This window comes from Bombyx mandarina, chromosome A1 (genome assembly GCF_030267445.1).
Source record: "Bombyx mandarina strain Sakado chromosome A1, ASM3026744v2".
Classification (NCBI taxonomy): domain Eukaryota; kingdom Metazoa; phylum Arthropoda; class Insecta; order Lepidoptera; family Bombycidae; genus Bombyx; species Bombyx mandarina.
In genome coordinates this window covers 15,261,915-15,287,079 of record NC_143234.1, presented here as the reverse complement: position 1 = coordinate 15,287,079, position 25,165 = coordinate 15,261,915, and the positions used below count along the sequence as shown (strand labels likewise).

At 40.6% G+C, this 25,165-nt stretch overlaps 1 protein-coding gene across 1 annotated transcript in view; it reads right to left on the bottom strand.

Moving 5' to 3' along the window:
• LOC114239822 (neuropeptides capa receptor-like) overlaps window positions 1–25,165 on the bottom strand; it is a 102,229-nt gene that overhangs the window by 23,300 nt on the left and 53,764 nt on the right. The window contains exons 4-5 of the mRNA XM_089739805.1: window positions 19,835–19,976; window positions 13,063–13,166 (exon numbers count right to left, since the gene is read on the bottom strand). Of these exons, the coding sequence (XP_089595931.1) occupies window positions 13,063–13,166; window positions 19,835–19,976 (246 nt within the window). The remainder of the gene's footprint in view (window positions 1–13,062; window positions 13,167–19,834; window positions 19,977–25,165) is intronic.

The window sequence follows — 25,165 nt, the reverse complement described above, 5'->3', positions numbered from 1 at the left end:
TCACTGAAGTATGAAACCTTTTATTAAACACATTTTATTAAGAGATATTAACTATGATTAGTGTCATGATCAATAGATTCCGACCGAAAAATGGTATGTTTTAAGCGGGGTACCATGATAAAATATTAAATTTTATATAAGCAATCATATTAAAACGATATCAAATTTGATAAATAATGTGCAACCCAAGAGAGACGGCTGAACTGACTGACAATGACAGTTGGTGCGCTGAACATGGCGGATTTTCGGCTTCATTAGGTATTTACGTATATTCATGTTTCACTTTATGTACGCACTGAATTACTGTTATATTGTTTTCCTGCGAGTTACAGTGCTGAGTAAGAACGAGATAGATATATGTTTATGTGTGTGCCTTCAAAAAGGGTGCTATTTATATACGTAATTGTACGTATAGAACAATATGTCGCGTCCCTACTATATAGGTCTATGCGTTTAATATGTTTTTTCGTGCGTAGATGACTGAACTAGTTTACAGCCTACATAGTGTTAAGTGGTTGTCGGGGCTCATGGACATCACAACATGAATACCGCCTTGAGATATTAAGTCGAAGCCTCATTTGTATGGTCCAACGGCTCTCCTCAACGCTTAAGTACTTCTCGGCCCAAAAAGGTAGTATGGTGAAACTTACTCCCAGATATCTACAAGCATTTAGTTAGAGAGCTAGTGACTGCAATGCCCAGTTTATTGTGAACCAGTCAACAGTTTGAACACAAAAATTTGATTTATACATTCTTACAAACTTTCGCGTTAATAATATTAGTAGGATAGTAGGATATTGTGTAATAATTATATCTAAAACTTAATTGAGAAATTCTATATCTAGTTAATTAATTATCATTCCAATATTTTGTCCTAAAAATACAACAAATAATTATAGATATAAAATACAGCAATTCATTAGTGGACTACCATTGAGGAAGAAGGATCCCTCAAAATCATTAATAGCTGAATATGTACAAAGTACCGCAAGCTTAAAAGCCTTAGGGTAATGGGAAACTATTGCCACATATTTACATGAAAATGGGATCAAAGCGAGCAGCCATGATTAGGCAGTCGACTGATGTCGTGATTATTAAACCCTTAAATAAAGTATAATTTTCCAACATAACACGAGAATTGTAGATCCAATTTAAATATGTTAATAATTTTGATTATGAGGGTTCCCGCAAAGTATCTTTGTGGTAATAACCGAAATTAATAATTACGTCATAGCATTTCCATTTGGTATATAATTCTGTTTCTATTGGTCGGTTTGGTTTTTAGGGCACCGCTGGTTGCGCGGCTTCTGTTTGGAAAAGTGTCAGATAAACGAAGAGATTCGGAGAATGGACACAGACGTCCCCTGAATATTATAGCGGTGTAGGGCGATCGCTAATCGGCATTATATAGTGGTAGGGCGTATGAACTCGCACGGAACGTTAGTATCCCTCTCATCATTTCTGCCGCGAATGAGATAGTATGTATTCCGGTTCGAAAGGTGAGACCACTGTTATACAAAACCGCCGTCTTAAGACAAGGTGGGTAGCTACAGAAGTGGGGAGATACATTTGACACTAAGAGAAGCTATTCAACCATAGACCTAACCCAATAGAAAAAAAAAATAGATTGTCTGTAAAGTCGGTTTACTGACGATAGTTGAACGTGACAACATCATAAGAAAATACTGATGGAATGGTTACATTTTTCAAAAGAAAATTTTAATTTTATTTGTTTGATAGATATTTTGTATGGATATAGAGAAGGAGGTAAATAGAAATCACTATTGAATTGATCAAGCTACATTTATTTGTACGCATAAATACAATTATGTCAATTTTCATACTTGACGAAAACATGTAAATGTATTAATGTATAGCAGGTGTCCACGCGCATGCATCGCTCACTCAAGTAGGAGAGAGACAGTTGTCGAACGCTGCCAAACGCGGAGGCCGATTGTGCCTCTTTGTCGCCCGTTGCGCGCTCTCGCTTGCATTTCAAGCCTTAAATGGAACGCCTCAGAGCGAGGTAACGCCGCATGAGTCATGTTTTTTTGTGCGTGTAGCCGGCTCCATCGAATTATAAAACGTTGTCACGTCAAAAAACTCCTGATGACTTGATGAACAAGATGACTTACTTTTTAAAATGTTACATTAAATGCTCCTATTGCCAGAGTTTGTTAAACAAACAAAGAACACCCTGTCTATAGGCTGTTTCATAATCGGAGTCTAGCTTATGTTAGCGTTCGAGGAAATTTCGAATAAGTGGTCTCTAGAGATTTGTATCTTCCTTAAAAAAATATCGATCGACAGGGTCGTTACCTTATCTTCATCCTGAAGTTAAGTTCGCGAATATGTTGTACTTAAATGTTCACCGGTTAGTTTATAGTCGAAAATAAACGACCATTCGGCCTAAATCCAATCTTATAGCAAGTAATATATGAGTATAATTATTATGTGAATGTCAATAGAGATTTCTTCTTATTCTTGCCCTTAGCCGACATCATTTGCGATCGGCGCAGCATGTCCTTTTATCATGCTGCATGGGTATTTGACTTAAGTTTTTTTAGGGTTAAAAGATTACTGTTGGCCCCGAGGCCTTTTCAGTTTCATCAGGACAGGTGGGCGAGCACGAGCTCAGTCAGAAGGGAGCAAGGGCTCAGCCAGGGGAACTGACTTAAATTTTGAGACCGGCCGCTTATCTGATGACCACCCTCCTTAAGTTATATCTCAAGCAGTATTCTTTATTCACAGCAAAATGCCATAAGGAGAGCAACTGTCTGTTTTGTTTACAGCTCAATTATAACAAGAAAATATTGAAAATATAGCTCACCTAGTGTTTAGTGGTCACTGCAGCCCACAGACATCTACAACGTAAATGTGCCACCCAACTTGAGATATAAGTTCTAAGGTCTCAGTATAATTACAACGGCTGCCTCACCCTTCAAGCCGAAACGCATTACTGCTTCATGGCAAGAATAGGCGGGGTGGTGGTACCCACCCGCGCGGACTCACAATAGGTCCTACCACCAGTAAATTATTATTATCACTGTTTAGAAGCGACAGTATTATACATTTGATTAAAACTCTTTTACAATTTTCGACAAATTCATACTTACCTATAGCATCCGAGTACGAGATAATAATAAATTTAAATTAACTACTCCATGTAGTATAATAGAAAGTTCAAACATGGAAAACTACTCAGAAATTTACTTGTAATTGTAAATTTCTCTAGAAATTTCACGAGATTTCATATTAAGAAACAAACGTAGAACGAACTGTAACTCGTAATTAAACAAAAGCTTAGACGAGGTGTGCCGAGAGAGAAATAATAATCGTCTATGTTTTGTGTTTTTTGCTATAGACCGCTGAACGAACTCGCATCGCTTCTGTTACGTGGTTTCTGGTGCTCGTAATTAAAATGTTACGCGCTGGGATTTGAAATAAATAAAAATTCTACCGAATTACAAGTTAACACTGTATTAGCATTTAGAATACTTACAACACTCAACAAACACTTTAAAATTCTCAATTCACTTCTTTCGCTTCACTTCGGGTGATCCGTTCGCTGTTTCGCTTTGAGTAGTTCCGATAACTAACTGACTGCGTGCCATCTCTGCAACGCTTTTAAAGCCGATACCACATCCCTAGAATTATCTAGAATATTTCACACATTTCGAGTATTGTGGTTCCGCTATCTGATAATAGATGGCGTTGTACTTCTCGATCATTCTAAATGTTACTAGATCCTTTGATATTCGTTCGGTTATTCGGCGATAGATAACGTTACTCTTACCGGCGTAACAATAACATCACCACCGCCACCTACCTTGAAACATGAGGTCTGCTGCCGTGACGCAGCAACAGAACGCATGAACACACCATTGCAGAAAAAGGCGGGATGGTGCTCACATTATCCAACTATCTACCACCAGTAAATTCTTAGTAAAAGTACACTGCTAAAATACAAACCGCTCATTCTCAAAGTGCCGTCTGATCAAATAATGAAAAACCGTCGTTTTCAACTGCTGAGTTCAACGTGAACAAATTAACTAACCACGTATGTACTTATATAACATATTTTAACGAATTCAAATTAAAGTTACGATTTAAATAGGCGATTATCAATCTACGTTCGTATTGCTAAGACCATATCCAATTTTGCCTGATTAATACTAACAGGCATTTTGAAAATGTTCTAGCCCCTCTGTGGCTGAGACGGCTATACCGTTACCTTTATATGACGCATAAATAAACATGGGTTTGCAAGGGAATTCATTGGAAGTATTCCAAAATTTTTTGGCGGGAACACGATAAGCGAATTTGTGTCAATAGCTTTATTTTGTTATAGTGCAATTTATATAATAGAGTAAGATCCCAGGGCACTCAGACGTCACGTATTTTCTGACGAATGAAATGTGGCCGATTGCGTAGTGTTAGTATGTACTAAGAACGCATGCCTACCTGATTTTCTGAAAGCTGATTTTTACATATATTTTAGGCAATATCCTTAAAAATAAGTCGCCAATACTCCCAGACACATTCCGTCGGCCAAATTGCTTTGCAGACACTTTAAAGGGCCAATCATCCCCTACATTCAATTGTACATTATGGATCATAATGTACTCAAACCATATCGCGTATTTTAAAAGATGACTTAGGACTTGCGGCCTATAAGAGACGTACTGGTCATTTCTTAACTGATTATTTAAAAGAGAATAGGGTGGTAAAATCGAAACAACTGCTGAAGCGGTACGCAAAGGGAGGTCACAGAAAATTTTTGTAATGAAACTGTTTGATACGCAGATTTTCGTATTTTTATCTTTGAACATATTTATGTCTCAACTCGATATTGCAGATCCTATCCAGAACGTTTCAGCTTCCTTATTTTTGTAAAATAGCCCCGAACCAGGCGCTGAAAATAATGGCTACGTGACAGTGACAAATTGGAGGAATAATATAGGATTACCTCAATCTTCGTAGCGTATTTTCTAGTTTAAGCAACTATAGGCGAAATTTTATGACCAGTGAAAATGTGAATGTACTTAAATGTGAGTTTTATTGATTTATCATATTGTTTATTCATACAGTAGATCAGCAAAGGAGTTAATTTCTCAATTTTAAGTGGACATCGGAGCAATTAGACCCTAATTTAAATGAATATCTAATGGTATATTATTACGAATGCCATATCTTTCCGGAACCGGAATACGGTTGAAATGAGCAGGATGGTGGTACCTATACTTGCGAGCCCACAATATGCTTTGACACCAATTGTAACATAAATTGTAATTGTTGCTGGTTTTTTTTCTCCTATCTATGCTGATAGCCTTAAGAGGCTATATTAACGTTACCCTAGCATGTAGATGAGCTCTCAGGGCTCAAACTAGGAGGTGTTGCTAACACTGACCCTAGCAAGAGCAGTGCTTCGCACAATCTACCACCGGACCGGAAAAGCGACCCACTGAGAAGATCCGGTGAGAAACGCAGTGGACTGTGTCTGTGGGTTTGCTAGTTTGTTTTTTATTGCACGATACCATGGGTTGATCGTGGAAGTCATTCGTGAATACGAGTTAAGCACGTAACTCATTCGAAAAATTGGTATTTGCCTGCGGAATTTGAACATTAACATTTATTTTATTTTATTGCCCTTGTAGGCAGACGAGCACACGGCCCATCTAATTATGAGTGTTTACCGTCGCCCATGAACTTCAGCAACGCCAGGGGCAGAGCCAAGCCGCTGCCTACCGCTAAATAGTGCTGGCATAGTAGCATCCTGCACGAATATACTGTTTTATCCATTAGGCCACGACGACTTCAATGTGCCTTGTTGTTACGATGCGTTTCGGTTCGAAGGGTGGGGTAGCCATTGTAACTATACTGAGACCTTAGAACTATAATATCTCAAGGTGAGTGGCGCATTTACACTGTAGATGTCTATGGGCTCCAGTGACCACTAAACACTAGGTGAGCTATGAGCTCGTCCAACCATCTAAGCAATAAATATATATCACAGTACGTCATACTACTACAATACCATTCAAACCAGATCATCATCATCATCCTGCCCTTCTCCCAGTCACCTGAGGTCGGCGCAACATGTTTTCTCCTTCCATACTCTTCTATCATATACCATTTCTTCGCTCACTCCCCTCTTACCGATATCGTCTTTCACACAATCTATCCATTTCTTCTTAGGTCTACCTCTTCCTCTATATCCTTCCAAATTCATAGTTAACACTCTCTTACCACCCTCATTTTCATTTCGTCTCATTACATATCCATACCATTCCAAACGCACACTTCTCAGCTTCTCTGTCACAGGTGCCACTTTCAGATTTCCTCTAACATATTTATTCCGTATTCTATCCATTTTCGTTACTCCACACATCCATCGCAACATTCGCATCTCTGCTGCATGCAATCGCCTTTCAACCAGATCAATGGTACATAAATCTAAGCTGAAACGAATTAAAAAATCACCGTACATCTGATGTTACGTAACGCTTTCAAAACACGAAAGTTAGTTTCTCATCAATCATCAGGGTCTTGGGTCCCAGGAGCACGTCAGAACTGTTGACATAGGTCTCTGAAACTTAGTAGGTGAAGCACCATCAAGTATTTTCGTTTGAATAATCGTGAAAGGGTTTGTTTAAAGTTAAGAAATATATTTTGTGTTCTTAATTTCTATATTTATTTTGAGGCAGGGGGCCCTCAAATATACTATTTGTCCGGTAGTATATTACTGAGTGCACGGGCACGCGATCCCGCCTTCCCTGAGCTACTATAGACCACAACCTACTTTCCCGTGGCTACAGTATCCTGTCCTTCCTACTCCTAACTCCCTCTCCTCCTCATCTCTTTAATACCCATCCCTACACGCGGCTCCCTCCCGCTTAACACACAAAGTCTGACTTGGCGAGGAAGGCAACACAACGCAGATACGCAACGTGACTTGGCGGACTCGGCAGGTCAGCAAGGCAAGGTGGATGGCCTAGGGCGATGGTGGAGGGCATATAGTCACCGTCGGCCAGACACAACATCCAACCCCTTCTTCAGTCGTAGCGGTTTCCCGTTCCACTGATCCAAGAAGGGATAGGACGAGGGTGTGCGCCTGCGTGAGCGCAAACGTTTGCGCACCTAAATATATCCTGCGTATCTGACCGCTTCCGTTAATGGACTCCGAATAAGCAAAAGTCCTGTGGCGATGGGTAGAAGTAGAGAGGTCTAGCCTGATGTAAGCTAGGCTTTGTCCGATACCTGCACACAGGCGGTCTCGGGGGTGTGAGTACACACCGTGGTCGTTCTTGCGCTGCGAGTTTGGGGCGACGGCGTGGGTTCGGCAGCACCCGAGATGACAAAGCAGCCCTGTTTAGGGAGGCACTGCTTTCCCCGCTCAGCCGGGGAGGGGGCTAGAAAAGGTGCCCTAAAAAATTGCTCGTCCCATTTGATAAGTGGTAGTAACCGCGGCTGCCACTGCATCAGTCAAATCGTGGTCGACGTTGCAAAAGAAATATTATAAAAACATCTATCATGACATTTGGCGCGTGGAACGTGAGAACGCTTCTTGATCGAGATGGCAACGCCTGCCCTGAACGCAAGACCGCCATAGTAGATCGGGAACTTCATCGCTACAACGTAGATGTGGCTGCTCTCAGCGAAACACATCTTGCCGATGAAGGAGAGCTGGTGGAAGTAGGTGCTGGTTATACTTTCTTCTGGAAAGGTACCGCTGCCTCTGAAACGCGACATTCAGGTGTAGGATTTGCCATCAAGAATCACTTAGTAAAGCGATTAGAGGAGTACCCTGTACATATCTCGGACCGCGTTACCACACTGCGAGTTCACCTGGATAAAGACAATTACCTTAATGTCATCAGTGTATATGCTCCAACGCTTGACAAGTCTGATGACATTAAGGACAAATTCTATGGGGAAGTGACTCTTTGCCTTGACAGTATAAACGCCAGAGAGCAGGTACTATTGCTGGGCGACTTCAATGCCAGGGTTGGTCGGGACTATGAGGCTTGGCCTGGAGTTCTGGGTAGACACGGAGTCGGCAACATGAACAGCAATGGTCAGTTGCTGCTCAGTCTTTGTGCTCAATACGGTCTAGCAATTACGAACACTATGTTTAGACTTGCCGCTAAGTACAAGACAACATGGATGCACCCAAGATCCAAGCACTGGCATTTGATCGACTATGCTATCGTAAGGCAAAGAGATTTCAGCCAAGTGCTTCTTACTGGTGGTAGGACCTCTTGTGAGTCCGCGCGGGTGGGTACCACCACCCTGCCTATTTCTGCCGTGAAGCAGTAATGCGTTTCGGTTTGAAGGGTGGGGCAGCCGTCGTTACTATACTTGAGACCTTAGAACTTGTATCTCAAGGTGGATGGCGCATTTACGTTGTGGATGTCTATGGGCTCCAGTAACCACTTAACATCAGGTGGGCTGTGAGCTCGTCCACCCATCTAAGCAATAAAAAAAATAAAAAATAAAAAGTGCAGATCACCCGTGTTATGCGTGGTGCGCACTGCTGGTCTGACCACCGACTTATTGTCACTAAGCTACGACTCCGCCTCCGCCGCCCGCGTAGATCTCCTATGAAAAAGCTTGCGTCTTTGGACATAGAGAAGCTAAGAGATCCTGAGGTGAGGAAGAACTATGCTGAAGTTTTGTCTAAGAAGCTGTTGCCAGTTAATGAGACAGGTGATGTTGATGCTGACTGGGGAGCTTTATTATCTCATATCATGGATACCGCTTCAATTGCACTGGGTAGGAAATGCCGTCGTAATGAAGACTGGTTTGATGGAAATGATGAAGTTTTGCGGGCGGCACTCGACAAACACCGTGATCTCTTGCGACAGCACAGAAGGCGTAAAGGAAGCGTTGCGGCGGTCAAAGCTAGTGACCTTGAACTGCGCAAGCTGTCTCGACAAATAAAAGACAAGTGGTGGCAGGACAAAGCTATTCATATGCAATGGCTCACTGACACAAACCAGCTCGGTGAGTTCTATAGCGAGGTGCGCAAGCTGATGGGTACATCCAACCATGCAAAGGTTCCTTTAAGGGCTCTAGATAGTAGGCACCTCTTAACAAGCAAGGAGGATGTACTAAGGCGCTGGGCAGAGCACTTCAATGCCCTGCTGAATGTGGATCGATCAGCAGATCTGCAAAGCATCGCTTTAATGCCTCAACTCCCTCTTGCCCTTGAGCTGGACGAGCCCCTATTGCGTGACGAGGTTGTTACTGCCATCAGACAGCAAAAAAATAAAAGGGCGGCTGGCGCTGACCTTATACCAGGAGAGCTGATCAAATACGGTGGAGAGGATTTGCACACGTTGGTTTGGGAACTGTTTGTTCGTATGTGGGAGGAAGAGCGCGTTCCGGATAGCTTTAAAGTATCGCGCATAACTGCTCTCTATAAGAACAGGGGCGACCGATCTGACTGCGACTCCTACCGCGGTATTTCGCTCCTATCGGCCCCCGGAAAGGTCTTTGCTAGGGTACTCTTAAACCGCCTAAAGGACTTATCTGAAAAGATCCTGCCCGAAACTCAGTTTGGCTTTCGACCGGATCGAGGCACATGCGAAGCGATCTTCTCTGTGCGTCAACTACAAGAAAAGAGCAGAGAACAGGGTCGTCAGCTGTACCTCTGTTTTGTTGACCTGGAGAAGGCTTTTGACAGCGTGCCTCGCGAAGCCTTATGGTTGGTGTTACGGAAGCTCGGATGCACAGAAAAGTTTGTGACGCTTCTTAGACTCCTGCATGACGACATGCAATGCTGCGTCACTGTAGATGGTGAACAGACGGGCTTCTTCCCCGTTACCTGTGGGGTGAAGCAAGGATGCGTCTTAGCGCCTACTCTGTTCGCCTTGTACTTTGCGGTCGTAGTTAGAGAGGTTCTACAAACTGTTTCCCAAAGAGTCCGCATCCGCTTCCGTACGGACGGCAGTCTTTTCAATTTGGCTAGACTTAAGGCTCGCACCAAATTGTCGTATGCATTGATCACTGAGATCATTTATGCTGATGACTTGTGCTTCTTAGCAGAATCCTCAGACGGCCTGCAACAGCTGATGTCCGTTTTTCACCAAGCCTGCCGTAAATTCGGCCTGAAGATTAGTGTCAATAAGACGGAGGTGATGTCCCTGGACAGTCACGGTCACGAGACACTAACCATAAAGCTTGGTGAGGATGTATTGAAGCAGGTGGATAAATTTCGCTATCTGGGGAACACTTTAACATCCAAGTGTGACCTTGATGATGAGATCAATAGCAGGGTCGGTGCCGCTGCTGCAGCATTTGGAAAGCTATATTCCAAGGTCTTCTGCTCACACGAACTTAAGTTGGCCACTAAAATCTCAGTTTACATGGCAATTGTGCTGCCAAGCCTCCTATACTCCTCCGAGTCGTGGTGTGTGTACCGCCGCCACATTCGCACTCTGGATCGCTTCCACCTTAAATGCCTTCGTGCCATCATGAAAATCAGATGGTCTGATAGAGTGCCAAATACCGAAGTCTTGCGACGTGCCAATGTTGGTGGCATTGAGACCTATTTAATGCGTCGGCAGCTTCGATGGTGCGGTCATGTATCACGCATGACGGAGGAAAGAGTGGCGAAGCGCATCTTCTTCTCTGAATTGCAGGATGGCAAGCGAAAGCATGGCGGACAACTCCTGCGGTACAAGGATGTCGTGAAACGACACATGAAGAGATGTGATATAGAGCCCTCTCAATGGGAGCGCTTGGCAGCACAGCGGCCAGAATGGCGCAGGATGGTGAACAGCAAAGTACGCGAGTTCGAGGATCAGCGTAAAGCTGACCTTGATTACAAACGCGACCAGTTGAAGGCCCGCCTACCTGCTGCCATAACCTATAATTATGAGAACGGCGTGCTTATGTGCCCTCAATGCGCAAGGAGTTTTGCCGCAAAGATAGGCTATATAAGCCATCTTCGAGCACACGAGCGCCAAATCGACGGATAGGAGTCAAAGTGGTCGCCATGGCCGAAATCGGTCGGATGAATCATCATCATCATTTATTTTAATCCATAGTTTGGTGGACGAGCCCACGGCCCACCGGATTACCGGAGCCCGTAGGCATCTACAACGTAAATACCGCCACCTACATTCAGATATGAGTTCTTGGGCCTCAATATAATAGTTGAGTTACGATTCGACTTTTAAAATAAAATCAACACAATTAATATACACACACACACACCCGGATAAAAACAAAAAAACTTCAGAGGTGTCAAGGGACACCCGGATGGAACGAAGTTCCTTTCGATTAATTAGTGAAGGAATTGTAATTTTTTTTTAAAGTTATAATAATAAATTACGGCATTATGAAGAAGAAAAAAACAATACTATGAATTAAATTACTATTGTTGAAACGCTATCTCGAGAAACTGTACTCATTACGCGGACCAATCGGATACGAGCAATGTCACGCGATAAGCGCCTACACGTTGATTGGTCAGAATGACGGATCTAAAAAGTGTCGTGACAACTTTTCATAAGAATTTTTTCCGTCTAGCCCCCTTTCACAACGCGCGATAAGGAACTTCGTTCCAATAATACTTTGTACATGGAGTAGCAGTATAATAATTTAATTGTTCGATATAGGAGGAACATATCTGAGTCAACAATAAATTTCTAACAACACTCCCCCTGGCAAGGGGTCGTAAATCAATTTTATCTCATAGGAACCGGACGTTCAGTCTTGTACTATAGTGACCACACTTTGTGTGTAAATTTGTGGCGGGTAGCCATCATACAACACAAGATATCTGACAGATGCCTGAATCTCGCTTACGACATTTTCAAGATAAGCTTATATACAAGTTACTTTACGTTATTACTGGCGGTAGGACCTCTTGTGAGTCCGCACGGGTAGGTACCATCACCCTGCCTATTTCTGCCGTGAAGCGGTGATGCGTTTCGGTTTGAAGGGTGGGGCAGCCGTTGTAACTATATTGAGACCTTAGAACTTATATCTCAAGGTGGGTGGCGCATTTATATTGTAGATGTCTATGGGCTCCAGTAACCACTTCACACCAGGTGGGCTATGAACTCGTCCGCCCATCTAAGCAATGAAAAAAAAAAGTTCCAAACAACAAGATTGGGGCCGTCGGTCTACCAAGTAATATCACCCGCTCGGTGGAAGATCTTCTCTCAGTCGTATACTTACAAATATATTGTGGAAAGTTCGCCAACTGCTTGATCAAAAAGTTGGTACTTTTTTATATACGAATGACAATATCTTCCGATAAGGTTTTGTGTGTGTGTTGGGATATGGCGATATTGGCAATTCATAGCTTCAATGGAAAATTCATAGGAAAATATTAACATATATTTTTTTTTATATTTCAGTATTTGCCCCAAAATTACTGTCCTACTCATTTCTGAAGGGGAAGCAATAACACGATCTGTCCCAAAAGTTCATTGAGATTTCAACCTTATGCTACACTTATTTAGTGTGATATTTACTAACTCAATGCCCACAAAATGTATTTATTTTTTATGTTAAATTTTGCTCAGAAAAATGCTCAGATAAAGAAAATATAGAAAATCTTTACGATAAAACAATTTATTTAACTTAATAAAATAGGGGCACGTAATTTAATGACTAAATTTTACCGATAAAAATGCTTAGATAAAGAAAATATAGAAAATCTTTACGATAAAACAATTTATGTAACTTGATAACATAAGAGCGCGTAACTTAATGACGCGCTGAAAACTATTTTTTTATTTCCAAAGGCCCCAAAAGTTCAATAGATTCGTTATTTAACATTACTAGAATCATTTGCTAATCTATTGCCTATAAGCAACAGGACTACAATATTTTCTTCTTAAGCAAACGGACCTAAACAATGTCACGGTGTTTGAGTGTCCTTGATATAAATTTTCCTATTTGAAACCTTATGTTTTCGAGTTTGGATGTGACAAAATTACGGTTTTTACAATTTTTAAGAGTCGTATGTAACACATGCTCCACCTGGGATTTCCTGGAGAGATAAATGTTCGCCAATAAAAAAACGATAGCTAAAAACCTCACCTAGCATCCTAATGATAGCCTTCCTAGACTTAGCCTGTCGCGTCTCGCCGTGAACATGTCCATTCAGCAATCCAAGCTTGGTCTTCTCAGTCAGCCTGGTGGATCTAAAACAAAACATACATGCCTCAGTTGGAAGGTAGAACTGATTATTTTTTATTATTCATATCTCAATCCTAAGGAATGAAAGTTTTAAAAAGTTTTGATTTGATTGACATCCCAAACCAAAAAGTGTTAGATTTATTTAGTCGAAGATTTAGTGCGGGTTTCTTCTTCATTTAGTTATAATTTACATTATCCTATAGAACAGTATGAAAGCCGATTTCTAAGTAAAACTATCTCCAATTTCACAAACCCTTTAGAGTACTCAACTGTTTTCGTTTATAGAACCTCGTGACATGACCGTATTTAGGACGAAACTTCGAGAGAAAAAGTTCAAAAAAAAACATAATTAATCGTACATTAAGATTCCAGAATTTTTTAACCCTTGTCAGACGGAATTTCTGCGAAATTTGTGGGCCTGGTTATGAAGTTAACATAAATTCGGTTCAATTCTATTGAAATTGGTCACCGTGAGTCCTGTAAAAAAACTCTTCAGGAGACAGGCAGTGCTTAGTGTGGAGGCTTTTTAGCAAACTGTTATGTGTAAATGTTTTCAAGGTTAATAAATAAATAATTAAATTATTATATTATTACTACTACTACTACTACTACTACTACTGCTTTCCGACCTACGGGTCGGTTCGGTACGGTAGTAGTAGTAGTAGTAGTATCATTGGTTACGACCAATGATTGGTTTTCACCAAGAATATGTTTCATTTGCAAACAGAGCAACAGTGCAATTACTTTGCACTCTATAAACATAATTTATTTTTAGAACACCGTTCGTCACTTAGCAGCGGACTATATTCTTACAGGATCACGAGCAAATCATTGATAACGGTGTTTGCCGGTCCGTTGCGACAAAAGCTGGTCCGTAAATCTTGTCACTGCATAGCATGAGGCATGCTGACGTTGACAAATCACCGGTATGCCGTGCAATTCTACTATACAAACTCACACTATCGCAGCAAGGAATCAGCGCTATGGTGTTTCTGGAAATAACTTCATGCTATTTTTGTGGGAATGATATGTGCGCGCGTAGAGAACGCTTGCTGCGTACGGGTAGACAGATTTATTAGAATTACACGGCTGATCCCAATTTGATCAGAGCGTGAACTAGTTCTTGTGTTAGACTGCCTTGCGATTAAGGTTACCTTTGGCGGTGTCTTTATATATGCCCTAAAATTTATATAGGTATTCGATTTCGTTTATTAGAAATGAGTACATATAGCAATTTAGAGAATATAAAGTAGTTGTCACTATATTTTGGGACGTAAAGAAGTAGCTTAAATATTGATGTCATCTATAAAATTAAAATGTTTCTAAAACCAAATCGTATCGTGTTACATTTAAATTTTAATTTGTTTGTCACTCAAGTTTTTTTAAAAAACCATTTTTAATTCCATGGGCGACGGTAACCACTCACCATCAGGTGGGTACGTATGCTCGTCTGCCTACAAGGGCAATAATAAAAAAAAAAAAACAGATTTTATTTCCATAGGGCACAACAACAAATATAATTTCGCGCCCACTGAGTTTCTCGCCGGATCTTCTCAGTGGGTCGCGTTTCCGATCCGGTGGTAGATTCTGCGAAGCACTGCTCTTGCTAGGGTCAGTGTTAGCAACTCTCCGGTTGAGCCCCGCGAGCTCACCTACAAACGTTAGGGCGAAGCTGAAATAGCCTCTCAAGGTTATCAGTATAGGTAGGAAAAAAAAAAAAAAGAATTCGTAAATTTCATTATCTATTAACCGACGCCATAACGTGCCTCTAATAAAGATTCATCTTTAAGTTAAAAGGTGTCTCTTGCTATGTTTCAATTAAATCAAAAAACATTTTCTATGTTAATTTAAGATTTAATGAAATGTTTAATAAACATCATCCTTTATTCTTTCATGTTAAAAAATTCCTTCATAAAGTTGCATTAATAAGACAGAAAATTTCGTTTAATTTTTCCTTCATTGGTGGAATTTTTTACTCAGGGTTACAGTTTCTCTATACATTCATTAGACTAGTAATATTATAATTTCATTTACAACATAAAATACAAGAATACGAAAAACCAATACAAAGTCTTGGGTCTTGAGATCTCTTTCGACAATGCTGCGATGGAAATGCATTCTGGTTTCAAGAGTAAAATGCCTGTTATTACCTTACCTCCATAGAAACTTATTCAAATAGCTCGGTGAGCGAGGACAGAGAGAGAGTGACAATCATCTTATTCTTTTAGAGTCACACGATGGTCGTTTTTGGAAAAAAAAATTTGGTTTGTAAACAGATTTACAGTTATGGTTATTTTAATTTGTAATTTTGCATTTTATTTCATTTAATTGAGGAAAAAGCAAAAAGTCGCTAATGGTCTCATCATGAAACATAAAGCACAGTAATTTGAAAATCTAAAAGGTAAATTTCCAGGCTTCTTTCTGGTGGTTCCCTCAATGCTGAGGATCGTGACTGTATGTCAATCTTCTCCACTCGGTCCGGTTCTGCGCCATCTGTACCGCTCCCTGTATCTGGCCTCCAGTCACCTCCTTGAGTTGTTCCACCCATCTAGCGCGCTTCCTCTCTATTTGTCCGAGAATGATGAGTTTCTCCAGACTGTGCATTGGGGTCCCCATTATGTGCCCAAAGAAACTCCGGATCCTTTCCTGGCACGTAGTCAGCAGACGCTTGGTGACGTTCAGCTTTTCGAGGATGGAGACATTGGTTCTCATAGCTGTCCAAGGAATGCGTAGCAGCTTTTCTCCAACACCACATTTCAAAGGCATCGATCTTTTTGCGTTCCTTTTTGAGACACCAAGTGTCCACCCCGTACAGGAAGATAGAGAAGACCAACGTACGACCCAAACGCATCTTAGTTACTCGGCGAATATTACGGTCTTTCCAGATTTTATCGAGACTAGTCATGTCACTTTTAGCCATCCCGATACGGCGTCCGATTTCTTTCTCGCAGTTATCACTGTTAGAGATCAGCGACCCCAGGTATATAAATCCCTCCACTTTCTCATAATCCTTGAGCGCATTTGATGGACATAAAACTTGAGCTCTGTCCACCGTCATCACTTTGGTCTTAGAGCGGTTTATGTGCAGGCCAAATTCAAGGCTCACTCTCTCTATTCGCTCCAAGATCACAGCCATCTCGGACTCGCTGGTTGCAAGGATTTTTGTATCATCGACATATCTTAGGTTCGTGATCTTCGTACCGCCCACCGTAACGCCGCCGTCTCAGCCATCAAGCGCCTTCCCCATAATATACTCGCCGTAGAGGTTAAACAGCTTTCGGAGAAAGTAGGCATCCCTGACGGACCCCTCGTTCTGTATGGAATGTTTCAGATTGTGATTCATCAAATTTCACAAAGCTCGACCCGTCAAGGCTAAGCGTAATACGGCTAAGCGTATAAACAGCCACAGATAAGCGCCCACCAAATGACAAACAATAGCCCAATACAAAACATAACGATTTTTAGCTATATCCGTGGTGTTATATCATCTAACAGATATTTAATTTAGTTGAAATTAATAATTTGGAGAACTCATAGAATATTACTAACGAAAGCATTATAATATCCGACTTCAGTTTAGTGATGGTATAGATAGGTATTAGTCATAGATATTCTTATATAGTTACTAATAGACACCCATTATGGAAAACAAGTAGTAGTATAATATTAAGTGATAGATAGAATAGCTCCAAAAACTATCAGTAAACATTCACTGGCACTGACTAATGTTGACTTTGATATTAAACTAGCAGACCCAGCCACACGTTGCTGTGGCTAAGGTTTTTGTTTCTAAATAACACGCGGCCGGCTATGCTAATACCAAAAATTGACAAAGTAAAAACCATTGTATTTCACTGTATTGCGTTTACTACGATGCCTATGTAGCCTGTATGTAGCCTCAGCAACACGTGGTGTTTATGCCATTATTTTGTAGCTTATGTGAAATGTTGGTATTTTTAACACAGTGCCATCTATGAGATATTAATGTCAAACAGTATTACAATTTTCTGTGAAAACTGATTTAAGGCGCCATCTGAGTTAGACCTATGAAACTTACAGATAATAACAAAAATCAACATAAGAAATCGTTTTATTGTTAATATTGCGACCATTAATCGAAATAAAAACCATCCTCCTATCTTTCAAGTTAGATCAAACTGCACACGGTGTGCAAATTTAATTTAAAATCGGTCAAGTAGTTTAGGAGTCCATCGCGGACAAACAACGTGACACGTGATTTATATATATTAAGATAATCATAATATATATAGTAAAAAATTCCCTAAGTCTAAATTTAACTTCATAAATGCAATATTAATCTAAGCTTTATTGCTTTCCCGATAAACTCAATAGAGAATTTTGAACGTTGGGATCTCTAAAATGTTATTATGGGTTGGCTGGTAATATGATATTTTCATAATATATTTTCCTGAAAACCGTGACGAGATAAAATTATATTCGAAACATGTTATAATATTCTATGTGATGCCGGTAACCTTCGGACACTTTAATAATATCATAGGCAGCTCTGTTAGAATCCTGTTAGAATCAAATGCTGTAGCTTTCTTGTAGCTTTGTGTGAGCTTTAGAGCTTCCATAATCAATTTAGTTTGTGCTCGGATTAACGATGTGTTTCGTTAACAAAGGGATTAAAGCAATTAAGGCTAAATATTCTGTCGAACTGAGACGTGGTCGTAGTGCTAATTTTGCGAGGCACATCGTATTAGATAATATAAATATATATATCGCAGAAACCGCATTATTAAGGCCATCGTCAGAAATTACAGGGGCGAATAACTAGGGTGATCGAGTTAAGAGAAATATTGTATACACAAAACACGTTTGCTGTCTTAGAACAATTTAGAAATTTTCTTTTGAAGTTAGCAAACAAAAGGAACGACAGTTCTTAGGATGTAGGCTCCGCTTTTGAAAAAGGCTGGTTGGTATGTGAGATGGCATCTATGCGCGCCTCCATAGGCTAGGCTCTGTCGTAGCACGAAGTTAGCTGAGCTTCGATGACATTACGATTGTGTTTTCACCTCACGGGAATCGTGCTGCGCTTTGCTACCAAACTAATGACCGTCCACGACTTTTTTTTTTTGGTCAGGAGGAAATTGCCGGACTTCCGACCTACACTGGTGATGGAGGGCGGGGCATGTCCGAGTCGAACTGAATAAAACCTCCTGTCGCTCAACAACCAGCCTCGCATGAGACAGAACTCATGAAAAGCCAAAGGGAGGAAAGTGAAGCGTTTAGTGCCGAGCACATCTCTCCCAACACCCTTCCCCTCAAGACGCCGGACCACCGGGCGCCGGCGGTCTTCGGCGCCACAACCACCAGCCCTCTCGCCACGACGCCACACCTCCCATGCAGGGCAGACAACGAGCATGTGCTCTGCCGTGTCCAAGTCGCAACCACAATAGTGGCACTCTGCCGTTGGCTCGGCTCCGATCCGGTGCAGGAACTCACCGAAGCAACCATGCCCAGTGACCACCTGCGTAATCCCAAAAGAGAGGCGTCCTCTGTCATGATTCACCCAATCGACAAGGACCGGGCGAATCGCCTCAACGGTCTTACGACCAGCCGAAGGATAGGCCAGCCGCCTGGACCATGACTCCAGTACGCACCGCAGAAATTAGGCCCTCCGCGCTCTGACCACACTGGGGCTGGGATGCGCCACGCCCTTGGCACGATGGTCAGCCTACTACTAATAGTTAGCAGCGAGTGCCTCCGCCTTTAGGACTCAAGGCCGCGTCCCAGTCAGTACACACGCCGCCTCGAAGGAGATGGTGCGATAACCACGAATGACCCTGACCACCATGGTGCGTTATGGCCATTGCAGCAGCTCCACCACCATCATGGCCAGGGACTGACCCCATACGGGCGCTCCGTATATGGCCATTGATCGCACCGTCCCCATATTTAAAATCCCAGTATAAAAAAATACAATAAGGACCCATTTTTTGCAAAAATCACCGTCGTATTTGTGTGATTTTTTTTAAATTAGAGTCGACATTTATCCTAACGCATTGCATTCTACTCTGATGATGTCAATATAGACAAACTCGCAATCATAATAATCCTGGATTATAAGTAACGAATCAATGCATAGCAGACGGCGTTGAAATTTGGAAGAAAGGCACCTTTCAGCTCTCAGTCTTACCCGATTTTCCACAGCAGCGGGCTAAGAACAACACGCATGACCAGAAACCAGACCGTGACCAGTGCAAATGGTCAACCTAGCGAACCGTAGTAGGAGCCAATCGGCAATAAGAATAGCACTCGGTGTTGATCCCATGTCTCATACCAGGGATCAGGGGGGTTTTTGAACGCATTGGTAATGTTTAAACCACTCAAGTCACCTCGCTCTAGGAGAGGGTCTTTCCTTAGAGGGCAATTACATTAAGAACGGTGTCTATGGTCAAAAACCCTCTGGAAGCCTTATCGTTCAACCCAGAGATCGAGTCTCATCCCGTCACATCCACATCATCAAAATAATAGGCTTTTTCTCTTGGGTTATAAGTGCACGAAATAAAATACCAAAGAAACAGAAGTAAAAGAATCACCCGGCAATCTTTGTTAAAATATTGACTGCAGACCTAGGTCTCGTGGTTCGATAGTCAAAGTTGCGAGCAACAAGATCTACTAGGCTGTGTGAACTAACGGCACTTACCTTATATGTAGACCCATCCTGACATAGAGACACAGTATTAGAACGGCAGGTATGAAGAAGAAGAAGATGCTGCTTAGTTCCAGTAGCGGCGAGGATGCCATTAAAGCGCAGAATGCCGAGTCCACGGAAATGTTGCCGGAATCTAAAACAAAAAGACTTTCTTGGGATTCTTGGGATTTCAAACTGGTGGTAGGACCTCTTGTGAGTCCGCGCGGGTAGGTGCCACCGCCCTGCCTATTTCTGCCGTGAAGCAGTAGTGCGTTTCGGTTTGAAGGGTAGGGAAGCCGTTGTAACTATACGGAGATCTTAGAACTTTTATCTCAAGGTGGGTGGCGCATTTACGTTGTAAATGTCTATGGGCTCCAGTAACTACTTAACACCAGGTGGTCTGTGAGCTCGTCCAACCATCTAAGCAATAAATAAATAATAATAAAAAATCTGGTCTGAGCAATAACTTGTCATTTCCTGCCAAATGCTGTCATTTCCTTTTTGCTCACGCTGCTTGAGATGCTGCGTCCATAGAAAGTGCATTTTCAGAGATTGTCCATGCTTTATCATCCGCCTTTGGAAGCCAAACTTTCCTCTACATTGTGACATGTACTTTGAAGGAGAATTTAATTAAAAACTAAATCACTATTTCACCAAAATTAAATGAGAATATCATCAATGTTCTTCGTAATTGTTATTTTTTTTTGCTTGGATTAATGAATACGACATACGTCATAACCTAAATACATAACACGTAGTATCGAATCTCATATTTAATTAACGTATAAGATTTATTACGAGTATAAATTACGACTGAGACTTCGAATTCTCATGTCGGGGTAGATAATGGCGTATTTTTGTACTTCGGAAACAACTAAACGGCAGTTGTCTCATGGTGCCTTAGGTAATCTACGGCAAAAATAATGTTCCTTCCAAATGTTTTATTTATTGCTTAGTTGGGTGGACGAGCTCACAGCCCACCTGTGGTTACTAAAGCCCATAGACATTTACAACGCAAATGCGCCACCCACCTTGAGATATAAGTTCTAAGATCTCAGTATATTTTTTAGTGTTTTTTTTTTATTGCTTAGCTGTGTGGACGACCTCACAGCCCACCTGATGTTAAGTGGTTACTGGAGCCCATAGACATCTACAACGTAAATGCGCCACACACCTTGAGATATAGTTCTAAGGTCTCAGTATAGTCACAACGGCTGCCCCACCCTTCAAACCGAAACGCATTACTGCTTCACGGCAGAAATAGGCGGGGCGGTGGTACCTACCCGTGCGGACTCACAAGAGGTCCTACCACCAGTAATTACGCAAATTATAATTTTGCGGGTTTCATTTTTATTACACGATGTTATTCCTTCACCGTGGAAGTCAATCGTGAACATTTCTTGAGTACGTATTTCATTAGAAAAATTGGTACCCGCCTGCGGGATTCGAACACCGGTGCATCGCTTCAACACGAATGCACCGGACGTCTTATCCGTTAGGCCACGACGACCACAGAATAGTGTATAAAGTTATCGTTTTAGTAAATTCACATTCAATATTATTTCATGAGCTCGCAATCAAAACTGAAAGCAGCCAACAGGTACCCCCCGCGTCACTCAAGGTCTTTGACCTCGCACGTCATCTGAGTTGTATTTAATTATTTTAATGAAATGCGATAGTTTATGCGTGTTTTTTTTTAAAAGGTAATAATTTGAATGTAAATTAGCATTAATTGTACTCAACGATTTCGGTGAGAATCTAAAGGTAACAAAAACAACACGAAAAAATGTCCCTGAGACACGATAGGCCATAATATGTACTGGACTATTCCGGGTCATGTTATTAAAAGCATTCCTTCTGCTAAATATCTAATTATTTCGCACCGAACATGAAGGTATTTTAAAATTAACAGTGCCCAGCATACTTAAGCAATGAATAATATTAGCGGCTGTTTAGGTTTTCACGAATAATTACTGCTAACTGAAATTGGGTGAGTATAGGTCTTTAGAGATTACTTAAATTCATGTTAATAGATTAAGTTTAGAAAGGAATGTATAAAAATGTGTTCGTAACAAATTAATAGCATGAAAACAATTTCAACAACTTTTAACAAAATAAAATCCAAATGACCCATATCAGGGTAACTGGCCCATATAAGTGCCATTTCTATAACAACCTTTTTTAAACTTAATTAGCTACGACTTAGAGAACAATTCTGCTTCACTAAACCTATTTTTGTTGCCTTACACCGGCAATCCAAACTAATAGCTTGTCCACGAACATGAACCTCTGAAAAATCAACTACAAGTTTACTTATTTTAATATCGCTTAGAAACTGATTTCTTTTTCCTATAAATCCGACTCTCTTTGCCTTTATATTTGGTTAAGGTTATGAAGATCACTTGAAGTTTAATATACCATACGAGCTTCGTTTGATAGAAGAGAAAATTCATACAAAGCTAAATCAAAACAACCAAGATATTATTCAAGCATTCAGCACGAATAGCCCAATTTTTTTTCTGGCACAGATAGTCCATCGAACATAAAGTTGTATTTATCTAATAGTAGACGTGCGCCGCGGTTTCGTCTATTTTCAATTTGTAATTTAGCCATAAAAAGATACGTTCCATTTTCCCAAAATAAATAGGTACCTACATGTGCCATTCTGTGGTCCATAAATCTATCGAATTGTAAATCCTTTAGTACGTACATTAGCTAACCAGGAACACAAAACCGTATTATTTATGGCAAATATAGCATTTGTCATGAAAATATATCCAAATGTCAATTCAGTTTGTAAGCTATATTTTTTGAAAAACTCATTCAAATACGTTTAGCCAGTTACTGGTGGTAGGACCTCTTGGGAGTCCGCACGGGTAGATACCACCACTCCGCCTATTTCCGCCGTGAAGCAGTAATGCGTTTCAGTTTGAAGGGTGGGGAAGCCGTTGTAACTATACTTGAGACCTTAGAACTTATATCTCAAGATGGGTGGCGCATTTACGTTGTAGATGTCTATGGGCTCTAGTAAACAGTTAACACCAAGTGGACTGTTAGATCGTCCACTCATCTAAGCAATAAAAAATAAATAAATAAAAAGCCACTTTTGTGTGATGGTTCCTACAAACATCTTAACTTTCACATTCATGACATTAGTATGGATTTCGCACGTCGCATCGTTCTATTATCGTTTCGACACCCGCTGTCGATCCCAGAGGCGGGTAGGCGATTCTGAAAAATTACGACTCAATAAACATCCAGATCCAGACACATTACTCACATACTTGTTTACTTGTGCACTTAAAATACAACTTTAAGCTAAGACTGTATAGAGACTAAAATTAATAACGTTTTTTTATTTTTTTTTATTTCGCTGTTCATTAAATCGTTTGTGGGCGTTAAACTTTTGTACCGTGCAGATTACGTTCGATTATATTTATTTGTCAGAAACTTCGTTTCTTGATCTATGGCTGAGTTTCAATAGTTTTGCGAGCGCGTTTACATATTCGATTCACATATTATTCTTTTATTACAAATTGTTTTTAAACATTGCGGTACATTAGAAAGACTAAAGGTTTTTTTATTTGCTACAAAGTTGTCGTTTAAATTTTGATTTATCGCAAGGATTGAGACTAATAGAGAACACCATGTGTGCTATTTCGTAACAGGCGGAAACGTCACCAGTACGAGAAAATAATTTAAATATTTATAACCACTATTATAAATTGCTTGTCCTGGCGAAGTGTGCACTGTAAAAGATTTTTGGTAATTTCACTTCTAAGGCAAGTAAAACAAGGAATTAATGGTTTTTTTTTGTCTACCTACTGCTAGTTATCTTTAAGGCTTATACTAGCTCCAACGAACGTGTACGCGAGCTTATGGGGCTCGGCTTAGGAGTCTGCTAACATATGCCCTAGCAAGAGCAGTGCTTCGCTGAACGCTTTATGATAGGCAGCGGCTTGGCTCTGCCCCTGGCATTGCTGAAGTCTATGGGCGACGGTAACCACTCACCATCAGGTGGGCCATATGCTCGTCTGCCTAAAAGGGCAATACAATAAATAAAAATTAAGAAAACACCGTATCGGAATCGCGGCCCTCTTGTGTTAAGTTGCACGACGAACCCTTTCCATGGTTTACTGTAACGCCTAAAATCACCGAGAGTCGATCGGGAGGATCCGAAATGACGTATTGAGGGCAACGGCCAATGTTTGTCGTTTGACCGTCTCGATCGGGTACCTATGTAATTTGCGATGGCCACGATAAGAGGGTTGGAATGAATGATATCCATATTTCAAAGTAAAAAGCACGATATCTCATATATCTGCTTTGGAAAGGAATTTCGCCACATTTAAATGAAGGAGTTTACAAACAGAAATAATAATTTATATTTATAATAATAAATTACAATAATATATTTACTTGCTCGCGTGGTCTCGGAAAAGTATCAATATAGCTTAATATATCAAATTAGAATTAGATGTTTTTCGGGGTTACACTCATACTAAAAGGTTACACTCACTTTTGTAATTTAAAAATTATGTTAAACTGTTGCTTTGTTTCGATATGAAATATGGACAAACAAACACATTTTAATATAAAACATAATTACTGTAATGTTATTTCAACATAAAATCCTGATTCAATCGAGCTCAGTCGAGGCTAGCCGCCAGTCAATAATATAATGCACAGTGTTTTATTATTGATACTAGAGGTCCCGCAGTAGTCGAAATTCGACTATAATTGGAATTGTAAGTTTGTACACTAATATGGTTGTATTTTATACTTCCATAATCACAAATTTCGCCAAGGTTACCCTATAAAAAATATTAATAAAGACAAACAATATTTGAGTCGTCTATTATCAAAGGTGGCAATCTGTGCATTTGGACAAAAAGTTTTTATTGATATGTCAATACAGATTGATTTGAATATAATCGTCTCCTTCAAAAAATACGGTTCAAAACCTGCATTAAATTAAGGTTAATACTTAACCTGTTATTTATCTAAGATGTCGTTCAGAAGAGTTTTGTGACTGCCAATGGAATACAAAGTCAATAATTCGTTTTTCTGATTTACCAATAATTATCCAAAAGTCACATTGCCGGCTTTGATAATAGCCGACTCATTTAATCTATTCTCAATTTGACCACAGACGTCAAGAACAAAAGTTTGACAATAAATAGTATGCTTGCGTGTGTGTGTCAAATACATGGTATGTAGTGTGTGTAATGTTTTCTTTATTGATTTAATATATCTTTTATGCATTATTTTTAAAAAATATTAGCATTGTGCACTTCTTCTCTATATTCTCTATAAGCGTGGAAAAGGGGAATGCCCACTCTC